This window comes from Rasamsonia emersonii (genome assembly GCF_000968595.1).
Source record: "Rasamsonia emersonii CBS 393.64 chromosome Unknown ctg1118621760158, whole genome shotgun sequence".
NCBI lineage: Eukaryota > Fungi > Ascomycota > Eurotiomycetes > Eurotiales > Trichocomaceae > Rasamsonia > Rasamsonia emersonii.
In genome coordinates, this window is record NW_013563163.1 from 16,313 (window position 1) to 39,858 (window position 23,546).

General features: G+C 50.1%; 5 protein-coding genes across 5 annotated transcripts; 4 read left to right on the forward strand and 1 right to left on the reverse strand.

The window, feature by feature from the left end:
* Positions 1 to 1,767: 1,767 nt before the first annotated feature.
* T310_4762 (uncharacterized protein) lies at positions 1,768 to 2,736 on the forward strand (the record flags this gene model as incomplete). The annotated part of the gene is made up of 1 exon (XM_013472365.1): positions 1,768 to 2,736. One exon carries the CDS (start codon positions 1,768 to 1,770, stop codon positions 2,734 to 2,736), a length of 969 nt encoding a protein of 322 aa, XP_013327819.1.
* Positions 2,737 to 6,686: 3,950 nt separating this feature from the next.
* On the reverse strand, positions 6,687 to 8,671 carry T310_4763 (Splicing factor u2af large subunit; the record flags this gene model as incomplete). Its single annotated transcript, XM_013472366.1, has 6 exons — positions 6,687 to 6,922; positions 6,976 to 7,237; positions 7,290 to 7,823; positions 7,928 to 8,488; positions 8,550 to 8,575; positions 8,644 to 8,671. 6 exons carry the CDS (start codon positions 8,669 to 8,671, stop codon positions 6,687 to 6,689), a joined length of 1,647 nt encoding a protein of 548 aa, XP_013327820.1.
* A 435-nt stretch (positions 8,672 to 9,106) lies between these two features.
* On the forward strand, positions 9,107 to 10,517 carry T310_4764 (DNA N-glycosylase; the record flags this gene model as incomplete). Its single annotated transcript, XM_013472367.1, has 3 exons — positions 9,107 to 9,201; positions 9,267 to 10,060; positions 10,135 to 10,517. 3 exons carry the CDS (start codon positions 9,107 to 9,109, stop codon positions 10,515 to 10,517), a joined length of 1,272 nt encoding a protein of 423 aa, XP_013327821.1.
* Positions 10,518 to 12,620: 2,103 nt separating this feature from the next.
* On the forward strand, positions 12,621 to 14,900 carry T310_4765 (Mitochondrial carrier protein; the record flags this gene model as incomplete). Its single annotated transcript, XM_013472368.1, has 4 exons — positions 12,621 to 12,803; positions 12,835 to 14,073; positions 14,125 to 14,287; positions 14,350 to 14,900. The coding sequence occupies 4 exons, from the start codon at positions 12,621 to 12,623 to the stop codon at positions 14,898 to 14,900; spliced, it is 2,136 nt and encodes a 711-aa protein (XP_013327822.1).
* A 1,872-nt stretch (positions 14,901 to 16,772) lies between these two features.
* On the forward strand, positions 16,773 to 23,229 carry T310_4766 (Separase; the record flags this gene model as incomplete). The annotated part of the gene is made up of 3 exons (XM_013472369.1): positions 16,773 to 21,489; positions 21,554 to 21,982; positions 22,028 to 23,229. 3 exons carry the CDS (start codon positions 16,773 to 16,775, stop codon positions 23,227 to 23,229), a joined length of 6,348 nt encoding a protein of 2,115 aa, XP_013327823.1.
* Positions 23,230 to 23,546: the final 317 nt, after the last annotated feature.

Sequence of the window (23,546 nt, forward strand, 5' to 3'; positions counted from 1 at the left end):
GTTTCTCCCACGCCTCGCGGTGGGCCTGGTCCTCGTCTGACTCCTAGCGAGGCGGCGGGACGATTGATAACCGTCCCAAATTCTGCATCGTCTAGGCTTGCAGGATGGCTGGCTGTGGCGTCGGAGTCAGCCAGGCACGGGCAGCAGCACGATGCTTATTCGCCGTGAACCCCACGCTTCAGCACCACAGGCGCACACAGTGCTATGGGCTCGTTGAGTGTATTTTGTAAGTGCCGAGGATCTCCATGGATCTCGTTAACAGGAAGACTGGACCTCTTGCGACTGTCCTATGCTTCTGGGAGGCTTAGACTACGCTTCCAACCGAAAACTCAAAAGCCAACGGTGCCTGGCGGTGATAGGGCATCAGGCATCCACAGTGGAACAATACGCCTTGTCTCTGGCTCTATAGCTCCGAGTTCCGTAGTCCCCCAGCTTAGCCACGGTTTGGCGATTGTTTTTGACTTGCCCCTTGGCAGTGCAGCGAAGGATCGATCATTGGATATCTGGTCCTTTCCAAGATCGCCAATCACCTGCTGTCGGGCCTGTTCGCCTCGATGTCCCCGCCGGCGCTCTTGACGCCCAGGGGCCCTGGTCGCCACCCCGGCATAGATCCAGCCCAGTAGATGAAAAGGGAAGGAAGGAAGAGTAGACTATTACTAGTCCCAAGCACCTAGTAGTGTCATTCGTTACCTGCTCCGTACGCAATCCTCCTACAGGATCCTATGGATAGCCGCGTGTGGAGCCGTCCTTCAAGGAGGGCTGGCCGGGCGGACAGATGCACCTAAATTATATCAGTCGTCGGCTGCCCCTGTTGTATCTGGTTCCCCCGCATAGGGAGGCAATACTGCTTGGTGATCGTGGTGTTGTAAGGCTGCGTGTGCTGCGCGCAGTCACCGCGCGCAGACAAACCGACTCGGAGAAACGCTGCATGCCCTGACCCCGAATATGAGGACAGTCTTTCGTTTCAACAGCATCCAGTGACCATACCCGCAGCAGCGACGACGGCAACGACGACGACGTGCAGTTGGATGGGCGCATTGTGCAAGATTTATAAGGATGGCAACGACGTCGAAGAACGGGCTCTGCCCGCCCCCGTTCTTGCAAGAGAGTCTTTTCCCGAGTTCTGGTGGATGTAGGATTGCACTCTCGATAGCAGTTCGCAGAATTTGGTACTGATGCTTGGTTTGTGGTAGACATCGACGGACGGCTTTGTGAGAGCATCAGTACGCCGGCTGGGAACGTGTCGTGTTGTTTACCATGTCCCTTGGAAGATTGGAGATACCCCGATAGTACGGTCACCCTGGAACAGTCCTGCCAGACGTCTTGCTGACGAGAATGTTATAGATGTGCATTCGAAAACGGTGGCAGCAAGCTGGCTTGCCGTCGCGATATTACCCTTGAGCGTCTTTCTGCTCATCACATATGCCGTCCTTCCGGTCAAGTGGACGAACCGCCATTACATCACGATCTGCTTCACCTTGGCTCTTTGCTGTATGCAGGTGAGGACTCTTGACCACCGTCTCCGTGGGGAGATGGATGTTGCGTGTGCTGACCTGGCGGCAGATCGCGTTCATCATCCCCTTGGGCACCAAGCCTCAGCGATGCTACAATGAGATCACCCCCAATGACATGAGGAGCAGTCTCTCGTGCGCCTTCACGGGAGCCTTTCTCCTTTTCGGAGGCATTGCGGTCGTCACATGGAGTCTCATCCGGACCATCGCCCTGCATCTCCAGGTTTGCTGGGAGGTGATCATCGGGCCGAAATTCATGGTGCTGGCGTTCGTCTGCGGCTGGGGCATTCCCGCCCTCATTCTCGCGCTGATGATGGTGTTCACCGGCGTCTCGTATCGATTTGGTGACGTCTGCCACATCAACAGCCCTAACAGCCTGGGAGATTACTGGATTCCTGTCATGGTCATCGCTGGCCTGTCTTTGTTCCTGCAGGTCGTGACAATGGGGTACTGCATCCATGTCTATATCAAGTCCCTGTCGGACCCGGACCCGACGAGCACGACCAACTCGGGCCTGCCGTCGTATTCGGGCAGTGTGCGCACGGTGACGGCGCGGCAGGCGTACAAGCGAGTCCGGCGCGTTCTTCAGCTGCAGTGGAGATCGATAGCTTTGGTGCTCACCATCATCGCCAACGTGATCTTCTTCGCTGTCGTCTTCGTCCGGCTGAACAGTTCACTCGAAAAGACTCCCGAAAACCTGCAACGGGCCTCCAAGTGGCTCTTGTGCCTGGCGTTGAGCCGCGGAAACGCGAGCGAGTGCGCAGCGGAGGCTGCGGGGGTGGCGCTGAACGAGGCGACGCTGCTGGCGGTGCTGGTGCTGCTGTCGATATCCAGCTTCTGGAACTTCATCTTTGTCGTGCGGTGGTCGATGGTGCTGGGGTGGATTGACTTCTTCAAGGGCCTGTTCGTGCACCAGGTCGAGTTCGTGTCGGCGGATGCCCGGTCGCGCTTTCCCGACTCGCGCGCCTACGAGATGCTGAACTCGCGCCAGCAGACCATCAAGACGCCCGAGCCCGTCGTCACGTCGACATCCACCACGCTGCGAGACTCGGACGGCAAGGGATCCGACTATTACGGCCGCGAGGCGAAGTACACCAGTCCCGCCATGAGCTTCTCTTCGCCTCGTCCTCCCAGTTCGCAAAACCCCGGCCGCTACTGGGATCCGCAGTCGAGCTTTGCCCGCTCGAATTCCACCTACAGTCACCAGAATCCCCGATATATGTGACCGTTCTCTGCCACATTTATGATGATCCTGTATTCTTCCAACTTTACGCTCTTTCTACATTCGCCGTCGCGGTGTTGCCGACATGATTTCTTCGGACTGAAACCTTTCTTTCTCTGAACGTACAGCGTCAGCTGCAAATACTGTATTCTTGTGGAATACACCCACATCCGCAAATGCGGCTCCATTTGTTTTCCTTCTCTGTACTTCTTTTCTTGATCGATACAACAGCTGTTGCTGAGACACTACTCTTTCTTATTTCATTTCTATTTATTCATTTAGCGTTGGCCCTGTATATTCTCGCATCTCGTGTGCACCTTATCAAGGCCGGGCTGGAGGGAAAGAGGGAGGGTGGCTGGTAAAAAAAAATTCTATGGGCATTATTCATGGTCTGGTCGTTAGGCAGATAGGTACAGGTATAGGTGTATATGGGGTGGCGATGGCATATCTAATTGACCTGGTGGTAATCTACGTGTACCTAGATCAAAATGACACTTTTTTCGGACAATCGCACAAGGATGAACTCCGTCCACATGGTGGTTCGAAGTACGAACTACGAAGTAGTGATCGACAGCAGTACTACCTAGATAGGCTGTTCTTGTCGGGGGCCTAGTAGGGCACCCGCCTTTAACCGAACTGCTCATGGTGTGGCAGATTCATCGTGATGAAGAGGCCCGGGCGGCGGCGCTGGACACGACCACGGCTTCGGCTGCGGGTTCCCGACACTGTTAGGCGTGATCCAGGGTCAATTACCTACCTAGGTAGGTAAAAGACGAAACACGATGATGAACCGGAGAACGCCTCTCTAGCTGCAGTGCTGCACGGTTGTAGTGCTCTGCATCTGTTTCCTTGTGGTAGTGGTGCAGGACCTACGTGAAGTAGGCAGGTAGACTGGTCGATCTGAAACGCTGGATTTAGCCATGGTCTCTCTAACCGTGGGGGCAAAGTAATAAGCAATACTTTCAAGGACGGAGTGCATACCTGACGGTCAAACCTAGGTAAGGTATTCTTCGATGATGGAAAGTTGGAAACACGTGGGCGCTACTGGTGGATAATAATGGTTGTATCTAAAGTGCCCTAGTGTCTGTGCTGTGTGCCATGATCTTCTGAAGTTCTGGAAAGGCCGTCGAAGATATTATTGCTTCGTATTAAGACTCTCACGTGGATCGTCTGGCCGGCGGGTAAGCCGAAAGCTTGTTTTGCCCCGAGTCACGGGACGTTCTCGAGGAGAAATAACAATAATAGACGACACTCAGCCAGACTGACCGCTCTTCGTCTTGATTTATTTTTAATTTTTTTTAAAGAAAACACCATCTCTATCGGAGCCCACTCTGATCCCGACTCTGGCACTGCATCCGCTAGATCTTCCACGGCTGTCTCGCTTAATCGTACTAAATAAAGTTTGGCAGCGTCAGCTAAACCTCGCAACCTGCATTAGTCTCTTCAACGGTGCTGCGAGTGGGACATTAGGCACTAAGGCACATACCAGGGCTGGGACTAAGCTAGCAGAGTTAAGCTCACGGCGATATTGCCCAATTCGTCCTACACACGGTCGTGGATTATTATTCCTTCCAGGGACGATATCAACTGCCTCGTGCAGAAGCTGAAACACTTCTGCGACACGAGTTCAGGCAAAATATAGCATAGTAGCATCGCTGTAGCGTCAGTCACTACGCTGCTCTGTACTGCGTATTTTCACAGAACAAATTGCCGACAGTGCTAGCCTACCTGACAATTGGGAGAAGATTAATTAATATACTTGATTCAAACTTCGCAGGCTGCTGACAGGTATTAATATTGGTATCCCCTAGTAGCTGTAGGGGTCCAGGGGTTGGAAATTGGCAAAAGTCAAGCATCAATATTCAAGACTGGGAATCCCTGCTAGTTTCTCCATTTTTTTTTCTTCAACTCTTTCTTCATTACGGAGTCAACTAGCTGGTTGCTTGTAAAAGTCAAGCAAGGATAGTTTTACCTACCTATCTAGGTAGGTGGATAGTGGCAAGCCGAAATACCCGTGTTGAATGAACTACCTCGTTCTAGACAGTACGGAGTGTAGAAGACCTAGCTAAAGTAACAACCAGAAAAAAAAAGGAATGATCTCAGTTCCCAATTCATCATGGCATCCATTGCCGAGTCCGAAAATATATTTTAAAGAGAGTGTGTGACAACTGGAATTACAGTGTGTTTCTTCGTATAGTTGTCAGGAGATTGGTCGGTAATGATAACTCTAGAATCAGAATCAAAAAGATGCAATGGGCCCAATAGTCATATTGATCAATCAGTATTGCTAATTCGAAGCAGAGTAATGGTAAGGAAATGGTCGCAAGATGAGAAGTTCAATGAGTAATGATGGAGGTGGTTGAGGACTCAAATAACGAAGCTGTAAACAGAACCAAAACTGGACTACTACTACGGAGTGCAAAATTCGTCCATCCCAGAAGATTTATCTATTTAAACTCTTTAATTATCACAAACCAATCCCATTCTCTGTAAATAGTGCAGACACTACTGGTGTCGAATCAAATCAAATCAAATCTTCTTCAAAGTTCCCAGACTCGACTATTAGCAGGTAGTTACCCCATATTTTCCCCATATTTTTACCCTCCATACTCCGTAGTCCCAACAATCGGGAGTTTGCACGAACATGGCTGATCACTGATGATGATCGACGAACTATAACGAACTATTAGCTACCAGGTACGAACTCTACCTAGGTAGGTAGGTATGTATGGAGTACCTAGGTTAAGTAGGTTGGGTAGGTGGGTAACTTAATAACTAACTACCTCGGCACATGGCATTTATTCCATCCCCATGGGGTAGGAACCTAGGTAGGTAGGTTCCCATGTGATTGATCTATCACCGCGGTTCACACAGACACATTCTCCCTCTCTCTCCACAATTTTCAGCCTTGTCAAGGCTCCTCCCTTGCTCCAGAATCCGAAGTTTTGGGAAACGATCTGATCGATCATGGATCTAGCCTTACTAAACTAATACATTACGTACATACACTGCTAGTAGATTTTTTTTTTTCATGAGAGTTTGTGGGGAAATCTGTCCTTGCCTCATTACTCAGCACTCATTTGTACTGAAGAGTCTGCCCTGTGTGTGCACCATTGGAAATAGCAAAAATTACTAAACTCATTCATTTAGTTATTCTTTCAGTATTTCTTTCTATGTTCTTCATGAGCTAACTAAATTATTAACTAGCTGATATACCCATTCAGCATATTCAGTCCCGCAGAGTTCTTTTGCTTGCCACCAGCCGGAGGTGGTTGTGATGCTTACTTACCTATATCTTGCCTTGTATGTATACTGTATTTTTTTTAATGTATGCTAGGTAGGTATTTATGACATCCAATTCTCTGTAGTGTTCTTTTCCATGCAGGGTGAACATACAGCCATATACACTGCCCTTTCTCTCCTGGAGTACTGATTGTTTTGACTTGGCAGAAATTATTAATAGTTTGACTCCTGATAGTCGCGTATTTATTATTAGACATGAGATAATGACAAAGACGAGAAGAGGAACTAAAAAAAATCGACCATTCAGGTAAAGTCTTTTTTTTTGTTGTCGACTTGCCTGCCTCCGCTGCCAAACTATGATACAGCACAGCACTGTGATCGCTCGTCAACTAAATTGATTTGAATTCTTTTTTTCTTCCATCACAAAGCACACACGCATGCAAGCACAAGCCAAGGACCAAGGACCAGGAAGCAATATAAGTAAACATACCGCCATAGAGAAGGGACAGGTGGGTAGTAGAAGAGAGCTGAACGGGTTTGAAACAGGAAATATGAAGTACCTGCATCCCTCAAGATCGCAGACACAGACTGACAGGTCCTGCTGGACGCGGTTACAGCAGAAATAACCGAACCCAAGGATTAAACCATATCAGACATCACCACGCTTCGACTTCGAAATTCTCCTGCAATTTTGTCAGAATGCGAGTGGACTAGACACCTGATTTCAGGCTTACCTCTGAGAAATATGTCGTCACGACCGTCCGATCAGAGAACTTCCTCCCTGCCAGTGCCTTCAACGCTTTCGTCGCAGATTCGACGCTATCAAACTTGACGTAGATTTTGCCCACACCCGGAGACTGTCTGCTTCCGCCCGTCGGGCGCGGGATCTTGAGCTCAAGAACTTGTCCGTACTTGTTACATTCATCCTGCACATCCTCACGAATTTCTGTCGTGATATTAGCATCTACACAGCCTCGACAGCTAGGGTCCGCCTCTTACCTTCGTAATCATCGTTATTCATAAGTTCCTCAGGGGTCACCATGTTCAAGAGCTGCAGAACACGACTCGTCTCGAGATCTTGAGATGTCGTCTTGGCAAACATCGACATGGCGTTGACTCCCATATCGAGACCGGCGGCCTGAGTGGCACCGATACTCGCCCGAGTAACCTTCAAATGCTTGTCACCGAGCTCCATCCCATTCAGACCTTCCACGGCAATGCTAGTTGCAGACGGATCGGCATATTCGCAGAATGCAATGCCCTAAATAACACCCTTAGTGGCCGCACTGCATATTATGACTTGAAATACTTACTCGCGACTCCTCTGTCCCACTGTCCTTGACAAGAACAAATGACTTGAGCTCTCCGAAAGACTTCAATAGCATAGTAACAGGCTCTTCCGGGATATAGAGCGGGATGTTCGTCACACATATCTTGTTAGGCGAATCAGGTACCTCGTTCAGAATGACGCCTTCTTGATATTCCTGATCGGTGGAAGCAGGGACGATGTAGTCCTTGGGCCTACGCAGTTCGAGACCCTTAGGTTCGCCATTAGCTGCCCCATCCGTCGCCTCATGCTCCTCCATTGTGGCTCCGTCAAAGGCGAGTGCGACAGTCGCATCTGATGGCGTCTTGAATTCCAACATAGCAAAAGAACGATCCTTGGACATCTGTGCGGATACGCATGGATCAACCCCCTTAATGACATTGAGGCCATTGAGCTGTAAATTGAAGAATGAAACAAGACTCTCTTCTGTGACATTAGGAGGGAGATTATACACGAACAGCCGCCGGGCCTGGCGGGAGTTGGCCGGTTTGAGAGCAGAGTTGTCTGCCGTTCCAGCGGGCTGGTTCATGAAAGCTTGTAGGCGACTGGGATCCACTGCCTGTTGACGAGGCGCTCCCGGAAGAGGGAACATGCCTGCAACTCAAACGTTAGAAATATGTTTACAAGATCCCTAAGAATGACCAAAGACTTGCCAGAAAGTTTAGCCTGCTCAGCAGTGACATTTTCGTACCCAGGCGGCTTGATATCCCACTGGGTCAGCCGCCGTTTTCTCTCCAGGATGGGAACGACATCTGTCAAATCAGGTGTGGGCTCCCTCCTTCGAGATGGAGGCGTTATGCTCCTCCGGCGGTCCCGTCCGTCGCGATCCCTGCGCCGAGGTCTGTCATCGAAAAGATCTCTGTCTCTGTCACGGTCCCTGTCACGGCGAGACCGTTCAGAGTCATAGTCCCGACGCCGGCGATCCCGGTCGCGATCGCGGTCGCGGTCACGGTCACGGTCACGGTCTCGTTCTCTGTCTCGTTCTCGGTCACGGTCCCAGTCTCGGTCGTCTCTTCGGCTGGAGTAACGGTCTTCACGTTCCCTCGCTCGATAGTCACGGCTGGATGAGTACGTGTCGGCTTCGTCACGCCGCGAACTTCTGGAACTAAGGTGAGGAGACCTCGACCGTCTCCGCTCCCCTCTATCGCGATCTCCACGGTCACCGCGGTCCCTGCGCTCATCCCTCTGCAAGATGCAAAAATGTTTAGTATCTGTCGTCGAAACCGGCGGCAAAGCGAAAACTCACGTAGTAATCCCTTGATCTTCCAGAATCTGCAAGCAGTAATTTGTTAGCACGCTAAAATTTTCGCAACTTGATATTATAGATCGCCTCATCTTACCTCTGGAAGAGTAAGTGTCGCCGTTCATTCTGGCTCAACTCACTCCAAGTCCGCGATGGCAAAACAGCTCAGGAGACCAACTTCGAGATCAATCCACAGGCAGGACAGTGAGGGGGCGAGATGGACACAATGATTAAAAGGATTATACCGCGACCGAGAGTTCGATCACAGGAACAACTGAACAAGGACGCCCCTCTGGAATTCGTGCTACGCAAGAAGACGTTCGATCAGGTCGGAGGCTGATTGAAGCTCAACCGAAAAGACGCAGCAGACCCGCCGCCGCGGCTAGCGCGTAAGCGGTTAGCGCGCGGCTGACCACAGGCGAGCCGCGCAACTTCCAAATTATCTAGGTACAGAATATTAGAATGTCGGCCAGCATCTGTTGAGACGAGACATCATGCATGTCGTCTTATAGCGCTCATTCGCAATGGGGTGAGCGCCCCTACCATATTATATTTTAATAATGTCTCCAAGCTGCTTTTCGGAATGGCGAAAACTTCCCATCAGTTTGAGTGAACTGTGCATAAACACCACCCTTCGTTGTGGCCAGTCGTTCCGGTGAGCACTTTTCCTTCGCCTATATCGTATCGAACTCAATCAAGTCCAATGCTGACGGTTAGCAGATGGCACAGACTGCCGGAGGAGGACGAGTGGAGATGCGTTCTCCGGGGTCGCATCGTTTCATTGAAGCAGGATCTCTCTTATCTTTACTATAGATCTTACTCTCCCCGACCTCCATCTGTCCCTGCGCTGCCAACGCCACCGGCGTCCACTCCTTCTTCCCGCGCAGACGTGGAGTCTGATTCTGCCGCCGACGAGACCCTTGCGATCATTACGCATTATTTCAACCTCTCCCCAAACTTGACTGAGCTGTATTCACAATGGTCTAGTTCCGACCCGAACTTCAAGAAGAAGGCGCCAAAATTTACAGGGATCCGCATTCTAAGGCAGGATGCATGGGAGGCATTGATATCATTTATCTGCAGCAGTAACAATAACATTGCACGGATCTCCCAAATGGTTGAGAAACTATGTACCAATTATGGAGAACTAGTCGGGACTATAGATGGGCACGCATATCACGACTTCCCATCTCCTGAAGCATTGACGGGTGAAGATGTTGAGGCCCGCCTACGAGGATTAGGCTTCGGCTATCGAGCCAAGTACATCCATCAGACCGCGGTGATTGTGGCGAAACAGCGAGAGAAAGGATGGCTTGACTCGCTACGCAACCCGGAATCTCCTGTCTTTGGTGTGGAGCCCGCACCCGGGGGTGAAATGCGCCCAGAAGGGAGAGAAGGCTATCGCAATGCACATGAGAAGCTGCTTGAACTACAAGGAGTTGGGCCAAAAGTCGCAGATTGTGTCTGCTTGATGGGTTTGGGCTGGGGTGAAGCAGTTCCTGTTGACACGCATGGTGAGACCTTCTCAAATGACAGTTCTGTATTCAATATGTACTTCCTGGGCACATAAGCTGACAAGCTGCGATAGTCTGGCAAATTGCTCAGCGGGACTATAAGTTAGGCAAAGGCGGAAATAAATCCTTGACAAAAGCTACGTACGACGCTGTGGGCAACCACTTCCGCAAACTCTGGGGCAAGGAAGCCGGCTGGGCCCACAGCGTTTTGTTTACTGCCGATCTTCGAACCTTTTCGGAGAGACTCACGTCCAAAACAGATGCGGAGATCAAGCAAGACGACGATCCCGAAAGTCAGACACAAGTGACCTCCACGATAGCCACCAAGAGGCCCCAGGATGATCATGATGATGTCCCTGGGGAGAAGGCTATTAAGAAAGAAGAGACCGTAGTCCAGGCTGCGGAGACAGACCCGATGGTAACGAGAAGGAGATCGAAGAGATTTCGGAAGCAGTGAAATTACTCTGGCTCGCTGCTCCCTGAATTTCTTCGTCATACTGCGGGGTGCGGAGGTACAATTTTATATGTAATCTATGAAGTGTATCACTTACTGCGTGTGTCCCAATGTCCACTCAAATCTATCTCGTTCTTGTGCAGCACGCACATTTATTGAGATATACAACACGGACTACATTGTATCAAAATATTATATACAGTACAAACTGCATTGAGTGTCAATTGATGCTCCAACTGAACTGAGGACGTTCAGAATGACTTGGGATTCTATCAGTCCAGTATTGGTCGGCTGGCTGGTCCGGGCTCCGGACAAAGTCCGACACAATACTCGACACGTGACGTGTTTGGAGAAATTCTCCCTCACTGGAGCCGTGCGGAGAAAATGGAGAAATGGGGCGAGCCGTTTGGAGTACGGGTTGCTTTCCTGAAAAGAGAGATCGGTGAACCGTAATTTGCGGAGTTACGGAACCAGGCACATATTTTGGTTCTTCTGATTTTCAGAAATCAGATCACAACGTCCACAATTGTTCCGTAAGCAGGGCTGGATTTTTACCGAGCCGCGGGCTCCGCCGTTGGAAGGCCCAGTGGTCAATCCTCGGAGTTCCCCGGTGGCTTTTTCTTCGTGTACCATCTACAAATTGGAGAAACACTGCTACATAGTAGTATTTTACTCCCAGAAATGTTTTATGGCCATTCTTTGTGTCGGATCCTCAAAGTAGCGACATATCTCTTCTCATGTTCCAACTCACGTGGAATGTGCACTCCCGCAATTCTCCAATTTCGACCCGCAGGGCCTCCAGACTTCGCTTCGGAGTCCAGATTTACTCCGTAGTGGCTTTTCCCCTCACGAAAATTAACCGCAGTGGAGACAATGCATGTACTCCGTACTCCGTATGTATGTACGGAGTACTGCACATAATATTAATTAATGCTCTGGAGGTAGTTATACAGGGCACGGAGTATCTAGGTATCTTTACCAAAGTGTTCCGTACTTGCCCGACTGTGATGTTAAGCAGGCCATTGAATCCCTGGCTTCCCTAGGCACCCTGCCTGCTAATCCCTGGCAATACCGTTCTGATCTAATAATAGAACACCTGACCATGCAATTGCAAGATGTCACGTGGCCAGTTTTGGGTCTAGAGTTCTGTCAGCAATATCGCAGACTGTACTATGTATGCTTAGGAGGAAGGCCTCTGGCTTCCTAATTTCAGCGATCCCTGAATCTCGAACCTGTTTTTTAATCGTATATGTTTTACTCGCTGAGCCTACCTAGGTACCCTTTTTTTGGCGGCTCCAAAAGTCTTGCCATAGATCACCCCCCTCATTGCCAGCTGACTGCCACGGCTCAGCGGATCTGTAATCGAAGGCGCTCTCATCTGCCCCTTACCGATGATCCAGTCAGCTGTGACGGAAAGGTGCGTTCAGAAAGGACATGCTGACGGCCAGCTGAATGCATTAAATGCCTCATGGGAGCCAGAGAGGTACACCATCGGGCTGCATTAACTGGAAGGAGCTGTAACTTTTAAGAGAAGAGATATGACATTTTTTAAATAATTTTGAATGTCACGTACCACACCATAACAACGAGGACCAGGACGTGAATAGCATGGTGACAGAGTGAATGCCTGGCCAAATGGACCACCAAGTGAAGCCGGACCGGGCGGCGATCGGGCGCAGGCCGACCCCACGGAGCACAAGAACCAGGGGCGGTGAAGACATGCCGTCGGCGCCTCGCGTGGCCCGATCACGGCGCCTTCACGCTTCTCTGTTTAGTCGGCAAAGCTTCCCGATTGCCCCGGTCCCTGGCCCTGGGAGAAAAAGTTTCTAGAGTCATCTCCAAGTCCCATCCCTCGTTTTGGTCCCATCTTTCCCTAGTTAGCATTTTTCCAGGCGAGCATTCATTACTGTCTGTCCCGCATTTTCGTGTTCTTCATGAGAACGGCCCACTGAGCCTCCATTCTCTCGCTCCAGTTCCTTTCTGTGTCGTCGGCTCAGCCCCAGATTTGTCACATCTGGCGTTGTTTTTCCATAGCAACGCAGTTTCTATTTGACAGCGTGAGACGACTGTAATTAATCCACCTGTTTCCTGACTCCTGTGATCGTCATGGCAAGTGTCAAGGAGGCCGTGAAGGAATCGCTGGTGGGAACTACTGAGGAGGAGCCCCAGCTCTCGCAGCAGATCAAGGCGCACTTCACGCAGCACGCACGCAAGGATGAGCAAACTGGAGAATTGTACATGACAGAAGAGGATTTCATTGATGCTATTGCGCCAAAGAACCAAGACTACGTGAGTCCGCATAACCTTCACCCCTTGCTAGACCCGCACTGACTCATATGGTTTCCTGGACGCGCAGCACAAGATCAAACGAGACCAGTACGGGATCCTTTTCCGAGTTGCAGACAGGAGGAGGGCTGGACGGATCAATCTTACAGACTGGGCCGCCTTTGAGAACCTCCTGGCTAAGCCTGATGCTGAGTATGAGATCGCATTCCGGCTATTTGATGTGGATGGGACGGGCTTCGTCAAGTTTGATACATTCAAACAGCTTTACGACCTCCACAAGGGCAAAGACAGCATACCGTTCGACTGGAATTCCGAATGGGCTTCTCTGTATATCGGGCGCAAAAAGTCTCGCCATGATATGACATATCCGCAGTTTGCGCAGATGCTCCGGGGTCTGCAGGGCGAGCGGATAAGACAGGCATTTCATCTGTTTGACAAAGACGGCGATGGCTACATTGATCCTGAGGATTTCCAGCGCATCATCCTCGAGACATCGAAGCACAAGCTGTCCGACTACTTGTTGGAGCATCTTCCTACCCTTTGCAACATCTCTACCGGTAGCAAGATCTCCTATGCCAATGTTCGCGCTTTCCAGAACATCATCCGCGAAATGGACATGATTGATGTCATTGTCCGGGAGGCGACGCGAAAGAGTCCGGACGGCAAGATTACGCGGGCGGACTTCCTGAACGAGGCCGCGCGCATCACCAAATTCTCTCTTTTCACGCCCATGGAAGCTGACATTCTCTTCCACTTCGCGGGATTGGATGCGCCCAGTGGTCGGCTGTCGCGAAAGGATTTCGCAAAGGTCATCGATGCATCGTGGCAGACACCTGCGGCTGTAGCTGATCAAGCAGTCTCGGCTGTTTCAGGGGCTGCTAGCGAGGCGGCGAACAAGACGAAATCTGTGCTGTACAACGTGTTGGAGTCTGTCCACCATTTCGCGCTCGGAAGTCTTGCTGGAGCTTTCGGCGCATTCATGGTCTATCCAATTGACCTGGTCAAGACTCGGATGCAGAACCAGCGGAGCACTCGTGTAGGCGAAAGACTGTACAACAACTCGCTGGACTGCGCGAAGAAGGTGCTGCGGAACGAGGGTGTTCGTGGTCTGTATTCTGGTGTCTTGCCGCAGCTGATTGGCGTGGCCCCAGAGAAAGCCATCAAGCTTACTGTCAACGATCTTGTTCGTGGTTGGGCCACCGACCAACAGACAGGGAACATCAAGGTGCCTTGGGAGATCGTGGCTGGTGGTTCGGCAGGAGCTTGCCAAGTTGTAAGTTGTAGTCCGACCCTTTCCTTTGGGAGCATACTAACTCCTCCCAAGATTTTCACCAATCCCCTTGAGATTGTCAAGATCCGTCTCCAGGTTCAGGGTGAGATTGCCAAGAGCGTTGAAGGTGCTCCTCGTCGCTCGGCAATGTGGATTGTGAAGAATCTGGGCCTGGTTGGCTTGTACAAGGGTGCCAGTGCCTGTCTTCTCCGTGATGGTACGTCAAAGACCTGTTAACCTAAAACTTGTGGTGATACAGTTCTAACATGCCCTCCCCAGTTCCGTTCTCCGCCATTTACTTCCCTACCTATTCCCACTTGAAGTCCGACTTCTTTGGAGAGTCGCCGACGAAGAAGCTTGGCATTGTGCAGCTGCTTACTGCTGGTGCCATTGCAGGCATGCCTGCAGCCTACCTGACCACTCCCTGTGATGTGATCAAGACCCGTCTGCAAGTGGAAGCCCGCAAGGGAGAGACGAAGTACACATCGCTGCGGCATTGCGCGAAGACCATCTGGAAGGAAGAAGGTTTTAGAGCGTTCTTTAAGGGTGGCCCAGCCCGTATTGTTCGTTCTTCTCCACAGTTCGGCTTTACTTTGGCAGCGTACGAAGTCCTCCAGAAGCTGTTCCCGATGCCTGGGTCTGAGGACACCGCACCGGCCGGCAGCATGACCGATCCCAATTCTGCTGTGCCTGTCACCAATGCTCCTCTTCCCTATCTGCGGTCAAGAAACGCCCTCAAGCTGATCCTGGATTTGGATCAGAACTTCGGCCGCATCAAGATCCCCGAGGGCTCTTCCCTCCCCAAGATCTTCGGAACGTCCAAACAGTGATTTCTTTTTGTTTGGCCATGATCTAGCATTTCCATTACTATTCTTCGGTTTCGTACTCAACGGCGCATCTGTTTTGTTTCTTCTTCGATTCTCATTTTGTGTGTTTGTGAAAAAGCAATCTCTCTTTGCCCCTTTTGTGGTTCTCTCATGGAAATCTTGAAGCTGGGATAGGGTTAACAGTTCAGCCATGCTGTGTTTTGTTTTCTTTTGTGTTTCTTGCATTTCATCCCTTTCCAACCCCCGACAGCCATCCTCTCTTTCGAGGGAACGAATGGTTGTTTTGCTTGCGATGACATTTTGAAGTTTTGCTCATTAATTGGGGGGCATTAATGAGCAAGTGACAATTATGGGAGGCATCTGGTTTCATTCTGTTGCATAGACTGTGCACTAGAACCGCCTTACTAGATGTCTTAGACTTGGTAGATTTGCTTTGCGTTTTGTTCTTTTTGCTTTTCTCTGTTTTTACTGTCCCTGTTGTACAGCACAAAAGACATGGCGAGCACGCTGATTTCTTGAACTGACTTGTTGCTTCACGAATACAAATGCATCGGTCATACAATAAATAATGCTTTCCCCACTTCCCAGGTAGCTTTTACAGATGAGAGGTCCACATAAATTCCTGGAATGCTCCTAGAACTGTCGACGAAGGGTAAAATATCAGTTACATCAGCGTGCAGCTCTGTCATCACACGCATTCAGATCTGATCACACAGCCAGAAACCAGTAAATAAATCACCACGCCGCCCTAACTCCGACCATCTAAAGATTGCTCAATGATATAAACGGGTATCTTTCTATATATAACTCCTTGAAACTCTGCTGAAAACGAGCGACTCAATAAAATCTACTCATCCTACCACCACGGTCCTTAGAAGTGTCATTCGAATTATTATCTGAAACAGATTCCGTCCGTTTGTCTTTGGACTCGCTCGCCGTCGGCTGAGATTGACTGGCATCAGTCACTGTGGCATTATTGTTCGCGGATTTCTGGCGCCAAAGCGAGTCCTCTTCCTCAATCTCGCGAAGAACTAGAACGCCAAGCAACATGATCGCGTCAGTAAACGAACGTTAGGAATCGGGATTTTTGTTCAGGGTCTGTGGCTTCTCAACCTTCTTCCCATTCTCTTTCCTTGCTTTCATCACCCGTCCCCAATAGCTTCTCAACATCCACATGCTCCCCGTTTTTCAGTCTCTGGATGACCTCTTTCAAAAGCTCAAGTTTGGCATCTGCTCTCCGACTGAAATTCTCAAAGTCTTTCCGCAAGAGGAGCAGTTGGATCGCTTGGGAGCCGATCAGAGTGAAGATGATAATGAAAAAGCTCGCTGGATTCCATTCCTTGGAGGCAGTCGTCGCCTTGTTCGGATCTCGATACTCACGGTTGCGGATGAACTTGGGAATGATCGAGGTCCATAGAGACGTCTGGGCAATTTTTGGCAGATTATCGGAGGTTGAGTGGAGGCGGGTTTGCTGCCAGCTCGTATAAACAGCGTGAGAACGCCAGGCGTTTCTGGTAGTCTTTGAGGTGCGAGAAAGGAGATCAGCAGAGCGCCTGGCCGATACGGTCGCTGGATTCATTGTTTCCAGTGAGACTGCCTTCTTGTACCCATCCAAAGGCAACTCCAGAGGGTTTCGCACGAGGTTTGTTCGCAGTTTCAGTCGCTCAGGGCCAAGAATAGTTTAGCGGCTCTTGACGGCTCCGAACCCCCGGCTCCGATCTCCGCCAACGCCAGCGCTCTCCGTCTCGTTGTCACGGCAACACCGTTTTGGGTGAGGCTTGGCTCGCCGTGTTGGAGTCCAGAAATGACGATTGTCTTCAACGTTCGACTTTCGATATGCTCTAATCTCTATATCTCGATGAAAATTACACAGCCATGGCGGTAACAGCATTGATGCCGGACTCGCTTCCAGAGTCCGTGAAGCAAGCCGTCAGGTCCCCATCGACGTGTTCGGCCTCCATAGTCTCGTCGCTTCAGATACTCCTTCGATGTCCCACGAAATCCAGCTCTGACAGCGGCCGCAGCAGCACCAAGACGACAAAAAGTTCAAAATCTGCAACGTCTTCTACCACAGCGACGCGTGCGAAATCTTCCCGGTCTGCCAATGCGAAGATCGCAGCAAAAGTTGCTGTGTTTCAGGGCCCCGCTGAAGTCCAAGATGCAGCTGATCTATCACAACAAGAGAAGCTCGTCCTGGCTACAGAGGTCTTCAATGCTGCATCCAAAGCCTTGTCAGATACATTGCAACGAAGCGCATCGTCAAAAACTCCTCTCCAACCAACCTCGCCAAACCGGATCCTGACATCACCCACAAAGACGAAATCGTCAAAGGCGGTGTCACCTACGATAGCTGGGTCGGATGATGGGGTGATCGCAGTCGCTGAATGTGCCAGATTGGCTCTTTCGTGTCTTAGGACTCTGAAGAGCGACCAGGGTTGTGAGAACAATGCATGTCCAAACCTCCAACTCGAACAAGGAGCATGTATACTTGCCGGTCGGCTTATTGCGCTGGGCCTGAATGAAATGGCATATAAGGAATTGAGAGCTCTCAAGAGAAGACTACAGCATTACATAGACGGCAAAGCTCTAGACGGGCGGAAAAACGCGGAGAAGACAAAGACGGCAGTCGGCAACGAAGATGAGGCGCTGAAGGAGTCAACAGCGGATCTCCTTTCCTTCACACATCTGGAGAAGGCCGGTTCCTTGCTTAGTACCCTCGTTCCATTTCAGGCGAACGCAGTAAGACTGATCGCGTCTGAAAAGAAAGCATCTGTTGTCCAGAGGGCCTGCGCTATTCTGGCTCTGTCAAATCCGAGCAGTCCAGCCAATATCATAATGGACGCGCTCAAGGCCGGAAGTCTGTCTAGGGATAAAGCCGCTTTACAACTACTCTCACTTTCAAACAACATAATGTCGCTCTCTTCGGTAACCCAGAAATCAAGCAGCGCTGCTTCGTCGACCTCGAAATTCCAAGTACGGCCGGTGACCACTCTCACGCTGCAACTTTTGTCGCTCGAAATCCGGACCATGTCGTGGAAAGTTTCTGGCCATGTATGCGAGTCTAAAAGAGAATTCTGGGATCTATTAATACGTTACCTGGAAGGATTTGCTCATAATGGCCCCCGAATTGACAGAACGGAGTTCGCCATGGTTTACAAAACTGTGCGGCGACTACAGGCTGCAATGACGAAGGAAGATGAGAAGCTGCCAGCAGACGTGAAGGCTAGCGTATCTTGGAAAATTGCCTCTTCTCTCGGCAAACTCGCTCAAGAGGCCGGTTGTTTTGAAGAAGCACTGAAGCTCTACGAGGACGTCGTGACCCCCGTTTCTAGCGACCAGCCACTATCGATCAGCACAATTCGCTGCAGAATTGCATCTATTCATTTTCATTGTCTTAGATCGTCCGAAAATTATCCTCAGGCAGCTGCGACACAATCTCTTCGCGAAGCTGCCACGGCGTTGAAATCCTCCAACAAGGGTAGCGCCAACGACCTAGAAGAGCTATTCATTGAATCTGCGAAGTTGAAGAAGCTAGCTATGGGGTATCTTGGCGATTCCTTCTCGGCTAATCACGAGACAACCTGTGCCAACGGTGAAATCTGCGCTTGTATAGTTGAGTACCTGCATGCGTTCATCAGGTTTCTGAGGCGCTACGTTGGGCGACAACCACAAAACGATAATGATAGCAAAGTTTGGGGACAGCAGCAGCAAGTGCTTCGCAGTTCTAAGAACATCATCGTTGCCGCTGTCGACTCCGCGGTAGCGGTTGGAAAGATGTCGGTAATACGACAGACCCCTGCCTGGGAGGACATGGTGCCTATCTTTGCCGACTGCAAACGCCTCCTTGGTACGCTCAAATACCTCGCTGAAGATTCGGATGTTGACGACAACTGGCGAACGTCTTTTATCAAATTGTCCAATATTTTTTGGTCAAGATATCTCAAAGAAAAGGAGTCTGGAAAAGGGTATGCAGAGCTTCTGCCGCTTTTGGAGCAGTCAACTAGCTTATTGCAGAACTGTCCAGCCGCCGACAGAACTGCAGGCTTTGCTGCTCTAAAATTCGAGAGACTTGCACACCTTTATTCGGAGGCAAAAATGGGTACAAAATCAGTAACGGCGTTACAACGATCGATTCAAGAACACATTGACTCTGAAACACTTCGACAATTTGCCGCCAGCCTTGCCGGTAGGTCACCTCATCGGTATTGTCACAATGCGCAAAGCCCCGGCTTCGTACTTAGTCGGGTTCTTTCCGCCTATCTCAAAACCAAGATACGTCGGAGAGAGGGCGATGAGCAGGCCATCTACGATGACAAATCCCTGGACTTCGAACAGCGAAGCGTTTTGCTTGAATGGCAAATGGGTCTCCTGGTGGAATCTCAAAGCCATGACGCTGACAGTGAGACTTTTCGGTCAATGCTTCAGCTTCTGCTTTCCGAACTCCTCTGTTTGTATTCGCAGGAACGCCACCCTATCCGTCGTCTCCGTGTTATCCTCTATGTATTACGATTCACGTTGCAACATCCCAATGCCATCGACGGTGCGGTTGCTGAATCATTGGTTAAAGATGCAACCTCAAGTCTTTCAAGTAACACTGGCCTTGCTCAAGATACGGACTTGGAAAACTTTGCAACCAATATCAAGGATTCTTTACATCTTGTGCTCGCGTTCCGCCGAGGTGACGTGCAGGAAGAGCAGCTGATGAAGGTGGTGTCCTCGTGGATTTTGCTTGTACGGAAATGCGATGACTGGGAGTCTCTCGAATCCCATGTTGACGATCCAGAACATTGGATTGCCCAGATCAAGGCTGCTTCAGATTATATGGAAGCTCGCGGATTGTGGAAACTCAACTTAGCAACTTCAGAACTACTTCTTCACGTCATGGAACTACAGTCTATTAAGGACTTTTCGGCCGTCATTCTTTGCTTGTCTCGTTGTGCATTGCAATACTGCCGCCTTGGAGATTGCAGGAGATGTCTTGCGCTTCTTAATCGTGCTGGACACTACGCCAACACCCAGAACATCTCATGCTACGCATTAGTGTCCTACAATTTGGCGCTTGCAGAGTATTTGCTCGAGACTGGTGAATCGGCGAAAGCTGAGAAGACACTTTTGGCTGCTCAGGCCATTTATGAATCTAGGTCAAGCCAGAAAGATATCGCCAGCGAATCCGGTCGATCGAAACTCGCATGGGAAAGGACCGTCATTGATGCGACTCTTCTATACTCCCGAATTTCTCATAGCCAAGGGTCACTGAAAAACGCGTTATTTTTTGCTAAGTTGTCTGTGCGACTAAGTTCCAGGCTTTGGGCTAAATTGGAGCGTTTATCCGGGAGAAAGAGAGACTCCGAGCAGGTCACAAAGGAACAATCGGAGATCGATCTTGTGACCGATGGCGTAGCCAACCTTGACCTTTCTGGCGCTGCGTCTTCGGCTTGGAGTTACTCAGAAGGCGCAGTGTTTTGGACTCACGTCGTCTCCCATCATTCTTGCTTAATGAATCTCATGCGCCTGTCTGCTCATAATGGCCTGCTTCAAGATGCCATTTACTATGGAGAACAAGCATTGAAAATAAACAAGTCGCTCGATGCTTCTCTCCGATCGGTCGCTTGTCAGGCACAGCTAGGACTCGAATGGATTCGTGGCGATCGTATCTCAGAAGCTAAGGATCACCTGAATGCAGCAGTCGACATTTCTCGGGATATGGATAACAGCATCGAGATTGTGACTTTAAAAACCAGCATTGCTGCTCTGAGGAAGGCTCAGGGCCGTCATGACGAGGCTCTTCGTGTTCTGCGTGACGCTGAAAAGGCCATCGCTGAGGTTTCCGAAATCAAGTTGGATTCCTCGCTGAGTATTATCCCTCCTGAACTTGGGATAGAGGAGAAGATGGCCGATATGACAATTCGCAAACCAAGTGTCAAGAAAGAAAACGATTCAACGTCAACTCGTCGTTCTCGAAGAACTAAGGCGCCTTCAAAGAGCAATGCTAGGGTGGATAAGGACACAGATATATGTGCTGACTCTGTTCAGTCACATTCCATCCAGCTGTTCAGGACTGAGATCCTTCGACAGCAGGCTACTAATCTGTTGGCTACGCAGAATCTTGATGAAGCCCTCCGACTCTTGAACATGGCCCGTCAATTCTCCGTTTCCACAGGTGGTCAGATCTCGTTGCAAATAGAAGAGATGAAGCACCTGCTAGCGGATTCTCTGAGAAGCGTTGCAACTCATGCGGTTTACTGCGTCTTGCCGGAATCAACATTGTCTGTGCCGTCGATACAAAGCGGTGTTCTCGACATGGTGAAGTCCCCTGTAGCGAAGAACCCGTCGACCGCGAGGAAACAGAAAACCACGACTAGAGAACCACGTTCACGAACTACAAAGACGGCTAAGAAAGAGTCTGACATCTCCAGCGTCATGTCGAAAGCGAGGATGTCTATCTGCGAGACAGTCAAGAGCGCTGCCGCATTTGGATCAACAATTGAAGGCCATGCTGCGTCACGTTTAATGGGCAGCATATCTATGCTTTTGCATGCTACGACCCCTGGGCACATTGACGAGGGACCTTTGACTTCATCCAACGCAAATGGTAAGTGGAAATGGAATCTTTGTAGTCCCGGGAGAAATGGGGGAAAGATTTCTAACTGCAACAGAACTTGGTCGCATCACTGCCTTTGCACGTGAGCGCATGGCTATCGACATAGATAAACAACTTGCTGGCTGTTCAGACTCTTTAAGCTGGCCGACATCGCCTCTGGTGGACTGCGAAACGGCGGACGTTGTTTCAAAGTTTACCCAAGAATATATCGACATCTTGCCGTCCAACTGGAATGTTGTGTCCATTTCACTTAATGCAGACCGCACCGAGTTCGTGATTTCCAAAATTCGCCGCGGCAGTACACCGTTCCTCTTGCGATTGCCCCTCAAAAGAGGCAATGAAGACGACGAAGAGGAAGAGGATGAGTTTACCTTTGACGCAGGCAAGCAGGAAATGAAAGAGATTATCAAACTTGCCAACGAGAGTGCCCACGATGCGCGCTCTCGCGTGGACAGGAACTCCAAGAAGGAATGGTGGGCCACTCGTGAGTCGCTTGACCGGCGATTAGAAACTCTGCTATGCAACATAGAAAATATCTGGCTAGGAGGCTTCCGGGGCATCTTCTCTGCCACTCAGGATTCCGAACTGTTGCCACGATTCGCCAAGTCGTTTGAAAACATCCTGAATAAACATCTTCCCTCGCGACGCAAGGCCGGCAGCAACAAGGGAGATAAGGTCAAGCTTCACCAAAACGTACTCGAGCTTTTTGTCGGTCTCCAGGACCTTGATGACCATGAAAACCCGGAGGACTCGATCATGGACTTACTTTACTTTGTCGTGGATATTCTACAATTCCAAGGCGAGCGCAATGCCTACGATGAGATCGATTTCGATATGATGGTTGTCGATACTCTCGACGCCCTGAGGAGTTACCATGAGGCCGCCCGAAGCGAATCGGATCCCATGCGACCAAACCATACGATCCTGATCCTGGACAAGGCTCTCCACTTGTTTCCATGGGAGTCATTGCCGTGTCTGCAAGGGCTCCCTGTTTCCCGTGTTCCATCTCTAGAATGTCTGCGCGATAGGATTCTACGTTTCGGACAGACAGCTTCAGAGGACTTGCCCAACAATTTCCGAATTGATCGCGGCAACGGGGCGTATATCCTCAACCCTAGTGGAGACCTGAAAACGACACAAAGTACTTTTGAAGAGGATTTGTCCAATATGAAGGGGTGGTCTGCCATTGTCAATCGGAGTCCGACCGAAGAAGAGTTCAAGACAGCATTGGAGAACAAAAGCCTGTTTCTCTACTTTGGCCACGGCAGTGGCGCTCAATACATCCGCGGTCGCACGATCAAACGGCTCGATCAATGCGCAGCCACATTCCTCATGGGCTGTAGCAGCGGCTGTCTGACAGAAGCTGGCGAGCTGGAGCCCTATGGGACCCCGATGAACTACATGCATGCCGGCACTCCCGCTCTGGTGGCTACACTTTGGGACGTGACTGATAAAGATATCGATCGATTTGCGAAAAGCACTTTTGAGAAATGGGGTCTGATGCAAGGAAACAAGCCTTGCGACATCGAAGAACCTGCGGCCCAGGCTATCAAATCCAGAGGCGCCAAGAGGAAAACGGGTGCTACGAAGGCAGCCTCTCCTGATGTCGAGCCTAGTCAAGATGTTGCCCTCGATGAGGCGGTTGCGAAGTCACGAGACTCTTGTCTGTTGAAGTATCTAAATGGGGCGGCGCCAGTGATTTATGGTATTCCTGTATATCTGAGTCCATAGAAGGCGCAGTATACGGCGTTTGGAAGTTGGCATCGAGGTTTTTGGGTATTGGCGTTGTGAGAGGGTTGGCGTTAGAGGTTATTATTGATTAAAAAGAATGGCTAGATATGGATTTTTGCTTTCGATAGTTAATAAACTGTTGTATCGAATAGTAATAGACGTAATGCATACTCCGTACACTAGACGTACTCCTCTGGCGATCATCAAATGCAGCCCCACAAATTGATAACGGAGTAGCGTGCATCCCTTTGCTTGTTACAGAATAACTTTCCGATATTTATCGGAACACTGGCACTGGCTCGGCTAGGTCGAAAAAA